Source organism: Crotalus tigris, unplaced genomic scaffold (assembly GCF_016545835.1).
Source record: "Crotalus tigris isolate CLP2741 ecotype Arizona unplaced genomic scaffold, ASM1654583v1 scf7180000017611.44802233496:7321179, whole genome shotgun sequence".
In the NCBI taxonomy this organism is placed as follows: domain Eukaryota; kingdom Metazoa; phylum Chordata; class Lepidosauria; order Squamata; family Viperidae; genus Crotalus; species Crotalus tigris.
The window spans coordinates 5,255,670-5,275,008 of NW_024096511.1; the positions used below are offsets into that span (position 1 = coordinate 5,255,670).

Sequence of the window (19,339 nt, forward strand, 5' to 3'; positions counted from 1 at the left end):
CAAATGAACAAACACAATACTTTGTATATGTGGTAAGAAGTAGTGCCTTCCAGTTGCTGTTGCCTTCTTGATTTTTTTTAAAAAAACTCTTGGGAGTTTGGTTTTCAGGGGAAAAGGGTGAAGACTTTTCCTCTATTTTTAGTGTTTCAAGTATCTAATGGCAGTTTAGTAGAACTCTGCTGAGTGGATGGAAAGCAGGCATAAATCATTAGTTAGCCCAAATTTTATATTCTTTCAGAAAATAAGGCACTACCTGCACTGCAGTAGCTCATTACAAGTATTCTGATTTGTTTTGGTATCTCTAATTATTTCATGTATAATTCATGTACTTGGATAAACGAACAGTGTAAAATCAGTTACAAGAAAGGGCATATAGCCAACTAAAATCCTAATATTGTATCTAGCAAATGAAACTAATATTTTATATATCTGGGCAGGATAGCCTAAAATAGGGGAGAGATCCTAAAGCTCTTCAACTATTGCTGTCAAATATCATTTCTAGCATCCTTCCCCATTAGCCATGTTAGTGGAAAGTATTGGGAGAGTCAGCAATATCTGGTGGCAACTGGTCCTTAAAATATAACACCAAAACAATAGAAGCCTGTTAGGCCATGGAGACTCATTATTGTTTTTGAATTATTTAATAACATGTGGTTAGGTAGATGCAGAGTAAAATGGGGGGGGAAACATGAGGTAACTTATGTGTCTTTTACCAATCAAACGGCAAATTCTCACTTTAACCATTATTTGAGGGTAACCTTTTTTCACCTTACAGGAAGTGCAAGTTAAAGCAGTCCTAGACATTCTTACTCTTGAAGGAAAATGTATGCCCTAATATCAACAGCACTTACACATATATACAGCTTCATAGTGCTTTACAGCACTCTCTAAGTGGTTTACAAATGTCAGCATATTGTCCACAGCAATCTGGGCATCATTTTACCAATCTTGTAAGGATGGAAGGCTGCATCAACCTCGAGCCCAGTCAGGACTGAACTCCTGATTATGGGCAGAGTCAGCCTACAATACTACATTCTAACCACTTGTGCCACCAAGGATCTAATAGATCTGTGTAAGATGGTTCTTCTTCTTGGTCTAGTACAGTGGTTCTCAACCTGTGGGTCGGGACCCCATTTGGGGTTGAATGACCATTTCACGGGGGTCGCCAAACCATGCTGTCTGCCATTTTTCCCTTTTCCCTAGCTGTCCTACTCCCTCTTATTGGTGGCCACACCCACTTGGGGGTCACCACAACATGGGGAACTGTATTATGGGGTCACGGCATTAGAAAGGTTGAGAATCACTGGTCTAGTACTACATCAATGAACAGTTGCAGAGCCAGAGCCCCTTTGGATGGGAGCAATGGTTAAAACAGTTCAAGTAACTTTTAATACTGCTTCTCCCAGCAGCTGCAACAGAAGAACCAGAAGTTATTCCAGACCCAGCCAAGCAGACTGACCGCGTAGTGAAAATAGCAGGAATAAGTGCTGGAATCCTTGTCTTCATTCTCATCCTCCTCCTTGTCATATTAATTGTCAAAAAAAGGTAAGTATGGTAAATTTGCCATTTTCTTTTAGTTCAGATAAATGATAAGAAATTTGTTCATAGATCATTGTAGGAAAATGGTAGCAGGGAGAGCATCCTTATCACAAAGTCAGAAACCAATACTCCATTGTAGAAATCTTTTTTTTTTTTTTTTTTTAGTATTGAGTTGTACAAACTGTAAACACAATGACTGGTGAAATTGAAATAATACCTTTTTATCTTCATAACATTTTTTATATTTTATTAGGTTTAAGCTGAACTTGTTTCAATTAGCCCAGCTTATTCTCTTGTGTTATGAAATGTCTGGCCTACTTATCTTGGAAAATATTTTACAGGCTATGTTGCCTTCATTTATATTTTTATAAGTGATGAAAATTATAGTTAAAATCACATTACCTTATCATAAATTTTCCATTGGGTTATAGGCCTGCAGACCTTAAAATGCAAAAGTATATTAAATGGTGTCTCATTTCTTAAAAAAAAAAGAAAGAAATCTTAGCAATTTCAAAATAACAACAAAAATCAATAGCACCACCTTCTGGAATTAGAAGTAATTCTGAAAGAAAAAAAAATCTATATTTTTTTTTAAAAAAAATACATTTATTGGTAAGTTTCATACACTTTGTTAATTGACACACATTTTCATAATCAACATATGTGACTCAATAAATTCTTTTCAGATCTTTTTTTCCTTGCTGTTTCTGTATCTCACATTTGGATGAGCATATGACTGTTTAATATGAAGCTGCTTATGTCAAAAGTGATTTGTTCCATCTAGCCTAGAACTGATGGATAGAGAGCTACTTCTTTAAAATATAACTGAAAGGTCTCTCATATCACCTGACACTTGTGATCCCTTAAGTGGAGATGATAAAAATCATATGCAGAATTTATGGATTCAGAATATTTGTTCTATCAACCGAGCTGTAGATGTCTTGCTTCAGAGATCTATTGCAAAATTATTTTTATTCTAGGCAAGGAAGGAATAAAAATAAGGGTATTTTTACATCTCTTATCTATGTTAGAGTGAAATAAATTTTCTGTTCCAGTTTTCCAAGTAGAAAAAAACTAGACAACTGTGCCTAAAAATCATATTTATGTCTTAATGGTTTCCAATAGATTTTTTTTTAATTTATTGCCTTTTTACAATGATTCCCCTGGAGATATATAACATGGAGGAGAAACGTCTGCATTAGAACCCTTAGGTATGCTAATAGTGTTTTGTGTTAGTTAGACACATATGTGATTTCTCCCAATAGTGCTTTCACTTTTTTTTCCTGTTGTGTACCTCTGTGCTTAAAAATAAATGTATATACTACAAACCAGTTCATAGCAAAATGATGATAAATCCATCTGTGGAAATTAAGGGGCAGATCAGTAAATAGCTGCCTTGCTTTTTAGCTGGAAGTTCTCCTTGACAAATGATGAAGAAATGTGATCGTCAGAACTGTAAAGACAGGCCAGTGAGAAATGTCCTCAGAATATCAGATAGCCATAAGCTGCTCCTAGGGATGTGACACTTCCTTACAAACCTATCATAATGTCAGCACTCATGCTGACATTTACACCAAACTATTAGATCTTTCTGTGAGGCTAACCTGTGATCAATTATAATGGCTTTTCCACTAGCAACACTGAGGACACAGTTAGTTGTATACGTTTTAAAGCTGCTTTCATAAAATAATTGGGCCAGCAGAGTAAACGTTACATTTGCGAGTGATCATGGAGATACAGATCTTATACTCTGGGGGGGAAAGGCCTTTGAGATTTCCTTTAAGTCCACCTCAAAGAATAGGCTGGACATTTTGCAATTCACTTTGCTTAATATTGGGGAGCATCTCTGCCTTGGAGGTTGGTAAGCTTGGATTCACCAGCATTCTGGTGAATTTCAGCTATGATCCACAGAAAGTTTTCAGTTCTCATTTCATTTCCAGTAGGGAGAACACCTCCACGCTGTTACAAACTACACTTTGCAGAAGTAGACAGTTTGTCAACAGTTTCTTAAATTATATTGCAGTAGTCATTTTACAGGGGTGGGGTGGGGGTTTCTTCCTATTTGAGGAAATCAATTTCAGTGGAAGAGTATTATCAGATGCACGGTCCATTACCTGATCTAGTTCATCAGCATCTCATGTTTAATTTGCATGACATTTTCATAGCTATGTGCCACCTTTCTTAATTTATCATGTCATTAATAAGTTTGCTGACCTTGCAATGTGTAAACCTTTATCACATTGATCTATTTCATAATGTGTAAGAATTTTCTCGTGAACTCTCTTAATTCAGATTAAAAGGAGATGGATGGAAACCTTTCCCATTTGTTACATTAAGTAGACAGCTATTCTTTGTCTGGAATTTTCACAGAAATATTATTGGAGAGTGTTATCAGCCCTGAAAAATTCCACATTTCAATTTCTTATTTTAGCTGGATTTAGATTTATTTGGTATTGGATTCCCATGTTTCTTCTATGAGTTGATAAACTACCTATAGTAAAAGATAAAAGAGTCCCTGTAGGTTTTACTCTGCTAATAGTAGCTGACTTTAGGGGCAATGTTTAACTCTGTTTTTTTAAACCATTGAGCCAGTGCTGTCTGAAGACATTTCTGCGGTCATGTGGCCAGCATGACATCACGCCACAGCACAAAGCATATGGTGAAACATGGATCATTGTTACCTTCCCATCAGAGTGGTACCCATTTATCTATTTGCGTTTACATGCTTTCAAATTGCTGGGTTGACAGGAGCTGAGGCACATGACGGGAGCTTATTCTCTGCATTAAGTGATAGGACTTTAACTGCCACGGTAGGGACCTTCTCCAGCGTCTTTTAAGCCATTGAGCCACCGCACCTACACTGACTATAGTATATTGCTATAAAATTCTTTAACACCAAAACCTGAAACACGGTTAAATTAGGTAGCAATTTTTATTTTATTTAATTTTTTCTAATGAGAATAACTAGTCTGATAGAAAAGCCACTCTGTTTCTTTCTTCCCTTCCAAAATAAGCAATAAACAGACATCTTTACACAACACCAGCATACAGAAAAGAGTGAAAAGGTTCAGTCAGATGTGCATTACAGGAAGAATCACTAACTAGTCCCCTTCTTTACTTGATCATATCCAGGGCCTTTTTTCTCATAGAACGTCCAGAACAGAGTTCCGGCAGCTTTTTTAGATGGAACCTTGTAGGGTAGGCAAGGTGGGTTGTATGATGTGTATGATTTCCGGCACCTTTTTTTTTTTTTTAGAAAAAAAGCACTGATCATATCACTCCATAATGGGTATTTTCACCTGCGATACTTGATTCTTGCATGGAGCTCTTTCTTCACCTAAATCCAGTGAAAATTAGCTTGCAAAAGAGATAAATGAAAAAAAAATTTCCTCCCTCCTGAATGTTTAGCTGCTACCATCCTTAGCTTGGTCTGTTGTCGGAAGTCAAATTTACAAGGGTTTTCAAGAGTTAGCATGGGGTCATGTGGCTAGTACATTATACCTAGCTCTTGGCTCTTGGACACCCTTCAAAATCCCTTCCCCACTGAAAAGACATTTGAAGATAGAGATGGAGATAGATAATGGATAAGTATCCAATAAGCCATTTGTGTGAACAGCTTCCCATTGGATTCTTACACAGTAAGAATGTACGGTACTTAAATTTATCCTGATTTTCAAGCAGCTTCTTAACATGGAACCGCACTCAAAAAACCAGGATCTTTTTAAGCATAAGTGGAGATTTAAATCCATTTACATTACTAACCTTTCCTATATTGCATTTCCTATATTCACATATATAAGCATATACTTTCTTACCTTAGTTTCAACCCATTGGTCCCTGTGATACTTGATTCTTGCATGGAGCTCTTTCTTCTCTTTCTGACTAGGACTGATGTCACTGGACAAAAGGATCCATCCAGGCCTCCATTTTAATTGGATTCTTAATGAATCCATTCTTCTGTGAATTACGGAAACTTATATTTTTGCTGAATAAAGAAATATTTCTTTACATACATAGCAGCATGTAAACACAATGGTCTTAGAAAATGCTTTCTGCTTTAACCCTAAGTGCTTAGTGTATTCCAGGTGCTATAAAACAATTATATTGATTATAATTCTGTACATACAAATTAGAGATTCCATTATGTGGTATCCCTTTTGATACATCAACATTTTTAGAAAACTCAGAAAAATCTTCTGAATTTCACACGGATTTTACAGCTTTAATTTTGCCTAGCTTTTCAAATTTGAACTAATGGGGGAGGGGAACATTGATTGGTAAGCACTTACTTATGATTTCACAAATCAGAGATGTTCTTATGCTTTGCCTTATCATTTTGTACCGATTTTGAAGTGGATGGAAACTCTATTAGTTACTATAGAGTTTTACAAAGTTATACAGCTGAATTTTAAGAAAAGGGATACTGCAACTCTTGAATAGCAACTATTGGATTTTTTTAACCATTGTTGAAATATTTCCAAATGTACATCATCTCCTTCCATTTGTTTATTTCTTATCTTTGAAGCTAGGTATGCATATATCAGTATTTTCAGTTTAAAAATTTTAAAACAGCAGCTGTGCGTGTATATATGGGTTTAATTTACACACATATCTACTGTAGAATGCCAGAGCATAGCACATTGGCTGCATCCATACATAATATTAAGCCTCTCTTCTGGTTGTCTTTAATCCCCCCCCCCTCTTTTTTTGGATGAGCTATAGTTGCCTGGTTGTCACATACAAATGCCATAATGACTTTATTTGCATATTATTCATCTGAAAACCAATAAAATATTATGGCTTAGCAAAAATTTGCACCTGTATACCTGTACGTAATTGTCTTACAGTAGTTGTTGCTTAACCTGTCTCTGCCACTACTAGTCTTTGAGTTTGTAATTGAAAGCTAAAAGAAAAAAGAAAGAAACTAAACTTTAGAGCACAAGAACTGTACACAGCTGTTTTGTATTTCATTGCATTTAGATACTGTAGTTAATCAGCCATCACATTTATGCTGCATGCTGAACTAACATAACCCAGTTTGGTTTCCATTTTTTTCTGCAATAAATGAAGTGTTAGCATGTCATTTTTCTCTAGTGAACTCCCTCTGTTCTTGAAACCTTTTTTTATGTGCTAACATATTTTTTTTAATTGCATGGCTCTGTGAGGCTAATCAGTGCATGAGCAAGATTGTAATGCTAACAAAGAAAACATGAATTTTTAATTTTTTTTAAACGCACATTTCTCTGCTTTATTGAATGTGACAGAGTCACGCTTTTCATTCACCATTGCTTCTTTTTTCCCACTGTCTGTGATTTGCTTACCAGGAGGAGCTACTATTCTTACTCCTACTACCTGTAAGTAGAAATGGGTGACTTACTTCTTTATATGTTTTGAAGATGCAGTATCCCTTTTCATTAAAAAAAAAAAGTCTGGAAATAGGATTAATATTTCACTAAAATTTCCCATGTCATATTTGACAGTTTTTACAGAGCCACATATAATTTTAGGGGGATTGTTTTATTTTTAAAGTTATTGTATCTTAATTGGACGTAGGCTACCCACACATGGACCTTTTTTAAAAAATATATCACCACTGTTTATTTTCATTCTAAGTCAAGCTTGAGTTCTATATGTCAGACATTGTCTTTTGATGAGAAGGACCATGGTTGTAACTCCATCTTATTTTAGGGAATTGATAGGGAACATACAGTACTGCCATTCAAAAGGGAAAGAAATGACTGATACCATCAGCATCCATTTCCAGCAGTGTAGTACAATGGGAAGTGTGATTCCTATTTAATCACTGGGAGAATTAGATCCAACTGATATTGGATCTGGCATTATTGGTGACATAAAACTGAACACATTTTCTACCTCAATTCCTTCTCCTTTAAGGTTCCTCTTCAATTGCTAGCTGCAGTTACCTTTTCTCCTAGGCCAGGGGTCTGCAACCTTGACAACTTTTAAGACTTGTGGACTTCAGCTTCCAGAATTCCTCAGTCAGCAGCTGGCTGAGGAATTCTGGGAGCTGAAGTCCACAAGTCTTAAAGTTGTCAAGGTTGCAGACCCCTGGCCTAGGCAATAAAAATATCCTGTGTTTATTACCACTCTGTAGCTAGAAGTAAATATAGTAGTACAAGGAAGCAGAAAGTTATTTTCTTAAATCTCTTTGCTCCCAACCACCATGATCATTCAGTCATGCTCAGGAAAGTGAAAATAAATGCATGCACCCCTTCTGATAGTAGCTAGAAATAGTTTCAAGATAATAGAAGGTCTGGAGCAATTTTTATATGTTGAAATTTACCATATTTAGAACAGTAAATATGCTCAAAGTGCAATTTAAAAGCACAGTTTTATTAATTAAATTAATAAATCAACCTGGTTAATTAACTTGTGAGCTTTAAAATGGCTTTGACTCTTTAATAGAGAATAAGATTATCAGATATAATAAAACATGATAACAATATATTACTATCACCATCAAGTTAGTAAGCTTCTTAATCCTAGTTATTTCAGGTCATATATTGAAAGGGACATAGGTGGACTCTTGATTGGGCAGTCACTGATTAATCATTATGGAATGCTGATTTTACTTTTCTCTGAAGAATCAGAACCTTCAAGTATATCAAAATATAGTTTGTATTCCAGCTTGAATATCTGATTGTTGCTATTTTGAAGAGATCTCTTATAGGCAGAATTTAAGCAAAATTAAATATGCCTATCATATAAGCATGCACCAGCTTGCATTTCAATGAAGCTTTGTTTGGCAAATAAATAGTAATAATTTGCCAAACAGAATAAATCCTGGATTTAATGTGTTAATAGGGAAAAGGTCAGGTTGGTTTAAAGGAGAATGTGCATAGAATCTAAATGTGATTTTAGGATGTGTATTTTACAAATGCTTAAAATACCAAATGGGCTGCATGCAAAAACAGATATATTTTGTCCACTGCGTCCAAAATCTGCTAAGTCAAAGCCTTAGTTAAAGCAAAGTTATCAAAACTTTGCTGTAGAAATTGTTGTTGTTGTTGTTTTGGTTATAAGAAAACCTAACTAAACCTCTGTAGACTGATGTCCTTTGGTTTATTATGAAAAATTGCAATTCCCTTTTTAAATAACAATTTGCACAGCTAGGAATAATTAAATATGTACATAGGATATATCTTCCCTCTCACTAGGACTCTTTTTGAAATAGTTCTGTAGATGTAGGCAGAAGAATTATGTCACAACTAATAATACTGTTCTATAATTAGTATCTAAAGTATTTAACTCTCCTGGGAGTTATTCTTGATGGCTGATGATTTCAGGGATGTGTTAATCTTGTTTTCTTAGAAATGATATGAAAGTGGCTTACTTTCTTAATTTCCATTATATTTTTTCCAATTCTCAGTGTAGCTTATAGTAATTCCCATTCTGTACATAGTCATCCAAGTACCAACCAGGTCCATTATTTCAGACTCAGACAAAGCCAGATGCTACCACACGTTCAGCATTTCTTAGCTGTCTGTCCTGAGCTGAAGAACCAATGGTACATGGAGTTACTGTTTGCTAAAATTAGAAAGTTTTGGGGGGAATACTATGATTCAGAGAATACTATCGCTGAATCTGAGGATCTGTTTCTACAAAACCACATTTTCAAGAAGAGTTGCAAGGTTGATTATAAAAAATATAGACAAAAACTTTTATGGTACCTTTAATTGGAGATGTACAAAATTTTTCAGGCTGAGGAACATACTTCGTGTTTTTTATTGGTTCACTTTCCAAAAAGTCGATACCGATATTTGATTTAATCCGATATCATTGCATAAGCTGCAGTCCACAAACATTTAGTGTATGTCTTTTAATTAAAATTGTTAATATGAAAAGGTGCTATCAGATTTTTGGTTTTGGCCTATCATAGATTCACCTGGCTCTCCTCCATTTGTATGTATACATATACACATACGTATACACACACACACACACACACACACAATAACATTCAATTTCATAGGCATCTTACAAGGAGTCTTCTTTGCAGCCAAGATTTTGGGGGAGGCTTCATCTTATGTATCTCTTTAAAATAATAACATTCTATAATGTTACCTAGCAACATAAAAATATTCATATTGTATGTGTGCTTATATATATTTATCCAAAATCAAATTTCTTATTCTTTCTATTATTTTCTGTTTGTGACTACCACAGTACTTTTAAGTTTCACCTAAGAATAGATGGGTTGGAAGTGTTGGATAGTTTTTCCCCCTCCCCCAACCATGGAGGAATCAACCATTTTTATTAGCATGTTCCTTTTTCTGCCCCAGCAAGTCCTTGGGGAAGATTCTAGGTTCAAAATAAAGCTGCATCAGCAACTCATTAGACCTAATTGGAATGTTTGCAGAACATTCTCTGTAACTAACAGCAAACCTGAGTTGAACATTAATCGCTTGTTTCCTTCCTTCTCCACATTTTAGCATTATCCTCTCTTCTTTCAGATGAATAATTGTGAAATTCAGAAGTCTGAACATACAATATCTTAAGGAAAGTTTATTATTATAGCATAGTTTATTGACTGTTTGATGACAAACTTAATGTACTTTCCTTTTCCTGGCAATCATCACTTCAGAAATCATGTGTGGAAATTCCCTAAATCTGCTGCGGCCTTTTCATAGAAATTAACTTTTTCATGTCTTTGCTTCTTGAAGACTGAAATGCTGTTGGTTTTTCAGCTTGTCCTATCCAGAAAGTTAGTTCAATCTAGTTGAATCTCGGAACTCCACTTCAAATCCTGGAGGATTTTTTGTGAAGATTTATAAATTGGTGCTTCAGAAAGAGATTTAGTAAAATGCAACTGGTTAATTTTCTTTTTCTCCTGTCCTAGAGGTGACATTAAGATTGAATAATTTAATTGAAAACTTTAGTGTGAAGAATGGTAAAGCTATCAGAATAATGCATGCCTTGAACAAAGTGCGAAATTAAAGAATAGCAATAAATTGCCTGTATTCCAGTTAATGAAAACAAGCTTATTCGGACCTGTAAATATACAAGCATGTAGAAAGTTTCTGATTTTCTGCCATGTAGATTATGTGTACACAACAAGGTAGTACCTGAAATTTGGAACAATCACCATCAGTTTCACTCTGTTATTTTCCCCACCCATGCAAGAGGACAGCTATTATACTGTAGTAGGATTTAACCATAGGGCAAATATTTTAAAGCTGGGTCTTGTTAGTGCTTCGATGAGCAATTACCAGGAAATCCAAGGACTGCAAACTAGACTAGGAAATAAAATGAACATCCTACAAGAAAAAAATAAGAAAGAACTTCAGTAATTTGCCAAAAATAACCTCTCCATGGAGATGTCCACATGGCCACAAGAAGTTGGAATTTACTAGTGTGTCTTCAACTCTACCTGAATTTAAATGTACAGATAGTCCTCAACTTATGACCATAATATAGCCCCAGATTTCTGCTGCTAAGCGAGACAATTGTTAAATGAATTTTACCCCATTTTTTTTTACCTTTCTTGCCATAGTTGTTAAGTGAATCATTGCAATTGTTAAGTTAGTAACATGGTTGTTAAACTAATTTGGCTTCCTCATTGACTTTGGTTGTCAGAAGGTCACAAAAGGTGATAACGTGACTCCAGGACACTGTGATTGTCATAAATAAGAGTCAGTTGCCAAGCGTCTGAATTTTGTTCAGATGACCATAAGGATGCTGCAATAGTCATAAGTTTGAAAAACGGTCATAAGTCACTTTTATAAGTGCTGCTGTAACTTTGAACAGTCAGTAATTGCACTGTTGTAAGCCGAGGACTATCTGTACAAAGGTTCCTTTTGTAATGTGACCAGTACATAGAGGGAAAACAAACATTTTCCCCTACCTCTTCTGTATGGAACAATTCAAATCTGCCACCCATTAGTTCTTCTTGCATGTCTTCAGATCTGGTAGGACACCTACCATTGGGGAGGGATTGTTTTTCTCCTAAAAATCTCATTAGCACAATACTTTGTTGATTTTCATTCCCCCCCTACCTGATCTATATTTTTATTTATTTCTTTATGAGACTTATATACCGCTTTAAGTGTAAGCACTCTCTAAGCGGTGTACACCAGTAAGCAATGTATGTATATATATTTACATTGCCCCCAACAATCTAGGTCCTCATTTTACCTACCTCAGAAGGATGGAAGGCTGAGTCAACCTTGAGCCAGTGAGATTTGAACCGCTGACCTGCTGAACACAGTCAGCTAAAGTGGCCTGCAGTACTGCACTCTAACTGCTGCGCCACCTCGGCTCAGGCACTTATCAGGTTCCTTCCATCCCACTGGATAAATTCGGACAGAAGGAAGCTTGTAGTCACCAAGGATAGTCTCCTTGCCCAATTTTCTTAAGCTATTCCCATTAAGATGTCTGGTTTGCAGGCTAATGTGGTCTTTTTCCACTCTACAGTTCTCCCAGCTACCAGCTTCATTCTCTCTTTCTTCTTGTTTTGGGATGGAGGAAAACATACTCTGTTTTTGTTTATATGTGTTTACATGCACAGTTTGGGGAAGAGAGTTTTTCTTTTCTTTTTTTTAATAATTTTTTATTTTTCCAAACTCTCCCCCATACATATACCGTAATACTTATCAGACGTTAACATACATTCCCTCCACACTCACATACAGATACCGTAAATGCCAGCGTATAAGGCGACTTCCGCGAGCGCTGAAATCGGCGCCAAAGACGGGGGTCGTCTTATACGCCGAGTTGTCTTATACACCGGAAATACTGGTAGTTTCCGGCATATAAGACGACGTTCTAGGAATGCAGCCCGGCTATAAAGACGGGGGTCATCTTATACGCCGGGTCGCCTTGTACGCCGGCATTTACGGTACTTTTAACAAAATGAAATAAATACATACACATAACTTTTGGTGTTGCTCGCCCATTTCCCCTTTCACCGTATCCACACTCCTTCTTCTCTACCTTCTTTCTCCCTTTCTTCTCTTCCCTACTTCCCTCTTCTTCCTCTCCTCTCCTTTACCACTCTCCTCCCCTTTCCTCTTCCTCCAACCTTCCTACTTCCTTCTCCCCCCCTTTACTCTTTTCTCTCTCCTCTCCTTTCTTCCCTCGGGAAGAGAGTTTTTCTTAACGTTGCCATGTTACCTTTGGTTAAACCAATATCTTTTGCTTTAAGGGAACAGATTCTTGGTAGCACCTGCAGCATCTGATTATCTTTTGTGGGAAACAAAATGCTGGATTAAGGTGACCTTGGCAAGTCTTATGTTGTTAGATAAGTACTTTGGCCCAATTATTTATTCTTGAGCTTCATCAGTTTTCTTTCTAAGAGAGGGAGATACATTTGTGTTGGGAGGTCAAATAAAGAAATATAGGATTTAGTGTTCAATCTTTTTTTTTTTTCCTGAAAAAAAAATACTCATATTTTGTTACTGAGCTTCTGCCCTTCTCTCCTTCCCAGCAGCTGTTTTGTGGTGCCACGAGAACTTTAACGTTTCTTTAATATGCCATATACCAAATGCCAAAAATGAATAAATGTCCTTATGTCTTAATAAGTGGATCAAGTATGAAGCAATCTAGGTTAATGTGACAAAGCACTTAAAGAGTACTTTTCCAATACTATAGTATTTTTTTTATAATTGTCAAATTCCAGGTCCTTACATTACCTTTGACTGGATTTTCCCTGAGAATAAGAATGATAAAAGTGATTTCCTAAGTAGGTCTTAATGGCATTAAGTTGCGTTCAGTGACATCTATTTTAAGGAGGAAATCATCTGCCTTTCTTTTTATTATATAAAGTCACGGCAAGATAATTTGTGAACATCTCTGTAGGGGAGGCATCTTTAGCTTCACTTAGTAAGTATTGTGATAAACAATCACAGGGACATTTTATTTATATAGTTTAGAATGGGCATCAACGTGGACAATGTTGACTACTTAATGCTATCACTCTGCCTTGTGGATTTTAGAATAAAACTGCCTGTAACAATTGGTCATAACTTAGAGACACAATTAGTTGCTGCCATGGAACATAATAATATGTGCTTGTAAGTGGATGCTAACTTCATAGATCAGGGGTAGGCAACCTTGGCTCTTTTATGACTTGTGGACTTCAGCTCCCAGAATTCCTGAGCCAGCATGGGAGTTGAAGTCCACGAGTCAAAAAAGAGCCAAGGTTGCCTACCCCTCTCAGTTCTTGTGAGATTGTCAAATTGTGTGACTGACACTGAATTTATACATGAAAAAACAGTGTAGATAGATAAATAATTAGACAGAGGTAGAGATAGGTATACAAAATAAGAATATCAGCCATGGCATTTAATAAAATAAAACAGATAATATATCCTATAGTAATAAAATAATATGTGAATAAAAGTAGTGCAGATACAAGTTATACATCATCAAAGTCAGATTTGACAGTCCCAAACATAAATCCAGCTGGTCTTCTTGATTTATTCCCAGCTTGGCCTAAATTTGTGGTTCCAGTTTCAAGACTAGTTCTGAGAGTACAAAGCGCTAAACATATCTTGAGGAAGACTTGAATTCTATAAAAATTCAATGCCTCTCTTGACCAAAATTATCTTGACTCTTGATTTTTCTGGATTAAGCCTTTGTTTGATTTCTTCCCATGTATTGCCAACACAGGAAATTAGTTTAAAAACGAAATACCTTCCTTGGATGTCAATGGAAATAAAAAAAAAAAAACAAGTAGTGATATAAACATATTCGTAGCATAAGTCCCAAACTCAGTATAACCTACCTCAACATTTTCATATATGTATTAAAAAGCATACTGGGAAATATTGAACATGATGTACAAACAGGTAAAACCAATAAAAAGTGCAAATATTGAAAGAGAAACTTTGTCCCTTTTCCTATTCGTCATGCTACAGGAAAAAAAATAAGTGAAAATAATTGGTAGCTTAAATAAATATACAATTATATTCCTGATTTTGTTGATATATATTTACCCAAGAATGTGTATGCTGGGAATGATCAAACCATGTTTCATAATATAGATGGAATGGAGAATTTAATTATAAAGTGTTACCTATTAAGGTATTTTTTTCAGATTTTTATTTATACCATCATAATGTACTAATTATTTTTTAAAAAAATAGGATATGCTCACAAAGAAATAAAACAATGGCCAAAGTTCTCATTTGAATAATTATGAATATTCAAATAATGTGCATTTGCAACAGTGCAAAGTAGCTCTAACATTGGCAACTGTTATAAGAAGCAAATGTGTATAACATTTCTATTGTTGCCATATTCTGGTATTGTAAAAAGATGAATTGTGTAGAGCTAAACTCCTGAACTTGCCTGCTGAAAAGTGATTCCCTCTAGAATTGAATTAATATCTCTGTATGCATACTGATTCCCTAAATGTCTTAAATTGCAAATGTAGCTTTCCCCCCAAAAGTTAGGATAGGAAACTCAAGTATATGGCTACCATAAACTCTACAGTAGTCTAACAGATTCATTCACCATTGAATGGACTGTTAAGATTAGATAATAAAAGTGTGATTACTTTTTAAAGCTTTTCTTTTCTTGATTTTGGTTGGGCAGTAAACTGGCTAAGAAGCGCAAGGATGCCATGGGAAACACCAGACAAGAAATGACCCATATGGTGAATGCCATGGATCGGAGTTATGCTGATCAAAGCACCATCCATGCAGAAGATCCTCTTTCAGTCACCTTTACAGATTGTCATAACTTCAACCCCAGATGTAAGTATGATAGTCCCACTGCCACTGAAGTTAGTATCTTACCTCTGTTTATATCTGCTGTACATTGCATTTGGTGCCATAAAAATATATTTTATGCAAGGGAATGCTATAGTAAAGTTACAAAATGTTTGTCCTTGCAGACCAAAAAAAATCAAACGCAGAGAAATTTAGAATACATGTTTATAAAATATAATTTTCTGAGGCTATTCTCTAACAAAAGCAGTAGAAAGTTTACTCCAAGGCCATAATTTAATACCTTCCCAGTTCTTTGCTTGATAAATGCTGGGTCCAAAGATGAGAAACATAAAGGGTAGTACTTTAGAGAACTAATGTATATATAAATTCCCACAGCAAATTTCTTTTCAAGATAATATTTTAAGTGACCTCCCAGTATATTACTATTGCAGTTTTGTAGCATGTAAATTGCTTCGGAAACAGCAGGCCATGATTACTTTCTATTCGTTCATTAAAAACTCTAGTATTACATCATATATTCCTGGTATTAATCCACAGAAAATGATTAAGATGTTGACTTTTTTTCCTTCAATATTGAACATGCAATATATGGATTGATACAATTGTTCTCTCTATATAGAAAGAATTGTAGCTCTTTAAAACTTAAATTGCAAAACTGCATATATTTTTGTAAAAAACACCTTGTATTTTGCAAATAGAATCTCAAAATCTGTAAAATCATGTCTGAGAAAAACAGATTTCCATATAATCAGAGGTTTTTTTAATCATTGTTCTCACATTAAGCTACTATGCATATGTGTGTACATATACACAAATAATTTGATGCTCGAATTACTTTTTGTTTCAGCCTTTTAGGATATTGTATTTATATTTAGATTCTTGTCTAATTAGTAACTGTGTGTGTCTGTATGTCTGTGTATGATTCCATTAAAGGGTATTGTTTATTCTAGTTACATAACAGCACTGCTGCCAATAACTTCAGAACAGAAACTACTATAGGCTAGGATGCAAAGCTGAAGAAACATAAGGATATCACCAAAAAGAGTATTAAGAACTCTTGTAAACAATATTTTACTGCATGCGATGCAGAGGTATACAGGGAAGGGGGGAAGGGTATATAGGAGACCTTTCTTCCCTGAACATCTGTAAAGCATCTTAAAATTTGGCTGTAATTTTAATTAGTTTTCCCACTCTATTTTCTACTCAGGCCCATGTTCCCCTTCAAAAAACCAAGCCAGTTCAATAGATAACTGAGCAATTTGAACAATAGAGAACACAATGCAAAGGTGGTTGATGAAAAATCCAAATCTGAGAATGGGAAGCCAGCACTATCAGCTAAGAGTATTTCCCTTATCTCCAATAATGGTTGGAATGAGCAATGAAACCCTATGTTGCATAGGACCAATTGCAGGGCCCAAGAGGCCAAATTGATTTTTATTGTTGCTTGCCAATTCCCCTAGGAATGTTGGCCAGCCACAGCTTTACTCAAGCCATGCCAAAACTTTGCTCTATTAAGAAAGTTAAGACATTTGGAAGCTTAAAACTCTGGCTTGTCTTCCTTGCTGAGCCCAAAGAATTCTGAGAGCAGTAATTGCTTCCTAAGGTTGAATTAGCCTTTGGCAGCTGCTCTGGTAAAGCTATCTAAGCCTTTTCTCCTTAGCTTTCAGGAAGAAAATGCTTAGATTATGACTAAATCCAACCTGTTTAAACAGTTGTATAAATTTTATCACACTGTTTATTCTGTTTTAAAAAAAGCAAACATTGTTTTTTACAACGTGGTTTTGTATTTCCTGTTTCATGAATAAGATGAATAGGCTTTGCTGTGTGTTCCAAAAAGTCTGTGCTTCTTTTCTTCTTTAAAAAAAAAAAAAAAAAAACAGTTGGAGGCAATGAATTTTTTTCATAAGCTTTGTTTTCCTGCAGTGCCCAACGATCCACTTGTGCCGACTGCTGTGTTAGGTGAGGACTTAGTCCTTCATCTTCTTTTCTTTCATGACTTTCATGTTTATTGCATGTCCTAGCAGCTAGTTACAGATTTTAAAAAAATGGGCCTGGTGCAGGGATAGGCAACCTTGACTCTTTTATGACTCGTGGACTTCAACTCACAGCCATGCTGGCTCATGAATTCTGGGAGTTGACGTCCACGAGTCATAAAAGAACCAAGGTTGCCTACTCCTGGCCTGGTGCTTAGCAGAATATAGAGGTATATTCAGCTACAGGTAGTCCTTGACTTAGACCACAATTGGGATCAGAATCTCCCTTGTTAAACCAGGTGGTTGTTACGGGAGTCATGCCTAGTTTACGGCCTTCTTTGCTATGGTTTTAAGTGAATCACTGCAGTTGACGGATGGGTCACGTGGTCATTAAGAGAATCTGGCTTCCCCCATTGACTCTGTTTCTCAGAAGCTGGCTGGTAAGGCCCTAAACGGTGACCACATGACCTCAGGATACTGCAGTTATTGCAAATACACACCAGTTGCCAAGCACCCCAACTTGGATTACACGACCATAGGGGATGCTGTGATGGTCATAAGTGTGATGACCACTGGTCCCTTTTCCCCCCAGTGACATTGTAATTTCAAATGGTCACCAAATAATTGGTTGTAAGTTGAGAGCTACCTGTACAGGTTTCATTTTTTCCAACAATACTGGTGTAAGCAAGAATTTTCAGGAGCTGAAAGATGGGTGCACCATATGCAGTTCCACTGATAGTGGTACTAAAATAACTCTACTCTACAGAAAAATAACAAATCTTGGGAATTGTAGTTCAGCAATATCTACAACAGCAGGTTAGATGCCCATTGTCTAAAATGTTTACTGAAATTCTGTGGGTAAAAAAATAAAAATGTCAGTTTTGCCCATATTTGTGATTGTCACTCCCTTTGTATTCCACTGCAAAGCTCAGCCTGCCAGTAAGTTGCTCTAGCATGCCAGCTTAGAGATACCAAGATTCTTCTCACAGTAAAGGAATATTGTGTGGCCCATCTGGTATGGGTGCTTGATGGCAGAACTTTTCTCCTGCAGTACATAATCCATTCTGGAAAAAAAATGATAGCATGGAGCTAATTAGGGATGGTGGTGTAAAGTTATTCTGGACCATCACTGCTCTATAGGCAGGAAAATACTGCAGGAGTTAAAATAATGTTAGATGTGGTGGCATTCTCCTAAAAGTCTCAACCTGTGGCTCATTGTAGATCTTAAACAGCATGGGAGTCAAGATTGAATCCTGTAATTATTATACTAATCTATCATTCATATCTGGCCAAATAAAATGATTATATGGTATATCAACCCCCATCTGAAGCAGGCAATCCAGAAGGATACCACTGGTATCAAGGACATTTTCCAGGAGCAGAACAAGCATTCTAGGCAGAATGCCAAGGTATTCCAAGACATTCTGAGCAGTTACAGGCTCAAATCTGTATATTTTTAGAAAGCTCATGGATATTGTGATGATACATACATACCTTCAACTTAAGTACAATAGGAGGGACTATGCACTTTAAATAAAGTGGGTATAAATAATAAGAATCATGAATCACTTAGTGTCTTAATACTTTTCTAAGAACAGATCAAGCTGAAAGGTATATCAAAATGCTATACCCACCATGGACACTCTGTTCAAGAATGTCTTAGATTTTTTAAGTACTTCACTTTTAACCTCTGTTTCCTTCTAAAATCTCTCTAAAACATCCTTCTAAAACAATGGTTCTCAACCTGTGGGTCGGGACCCCATTTGGGGTCGAATGACCATTTCACGGGGGTCGCCAAACAACGCAGTCTGCCATTTTTTTCCCCTTTTCCTTAGCTGTGCTACTCCCTTTTATTCTATTGGCTTTTGAAAGCCAATAGAATAGACTTCTTGAATAGAGTCTAATATTATTGGCTTTCAAAAGCCAATAGGAATTGTCCAGGCTGTCTCTGCCCTGCTGAGCCCGCCAAAAGTCCCATTCTGCAAACGGTGCTGCACCAGTTGAGTAGTCCTTTACTTACAACCGGTTGAGTAGTCCTCGACTTACGACTTGGGGGTCGCGGCATTTAAAAGGTTGAGAACCACTGTTCTAAAACCTAACACTGAATAGGCCCATCTGTTTGAAATCTATACT

General features: G+C 36.1%; 1 protein-coding gene across 17 annotated transcripts in view; it reads left to right on the plus strand.

The window, feature by feature from the left end:
- Positions 1 to 19,339, plus strand: part of PTPRK (protein tyrosine phosphatase receptor type K) — a 365,757-nt gene that overhangs the window by 306,262 nt on the left and 40,156 nt on the right. For 5 of the 17 annotated variants that reach the window (XM_039324759.1, XM_039324750.1, XM_039324742.1 and 2 more), the window contains 4 exons: positions 1,407 to 1,545; positions 6,864 to 6,893; positions 15,097 to 15,257; positions 17,157 to 17,192. In XM_039324759.1, the coding sequence (XP_039180693.1) occupies positions 1,407 to 1,545; positions 6,864 to 6,893; positions 15,097 to 15,257; positions 17,157 to 17,192 (366 nt within the window). The remainder of the gene's footprint in view (positions 1 to 1,406; positions 1,546 to 6,863; positions 6,894 to 15,096; positions 15,258 to 17,156; positions 17,193 to 19,339) is intronic. The other 12 variants (XM_039324794.1, XM_039324814.1, XM_039324867.1 and 9 more) reach the window with 6 other exon arrangements.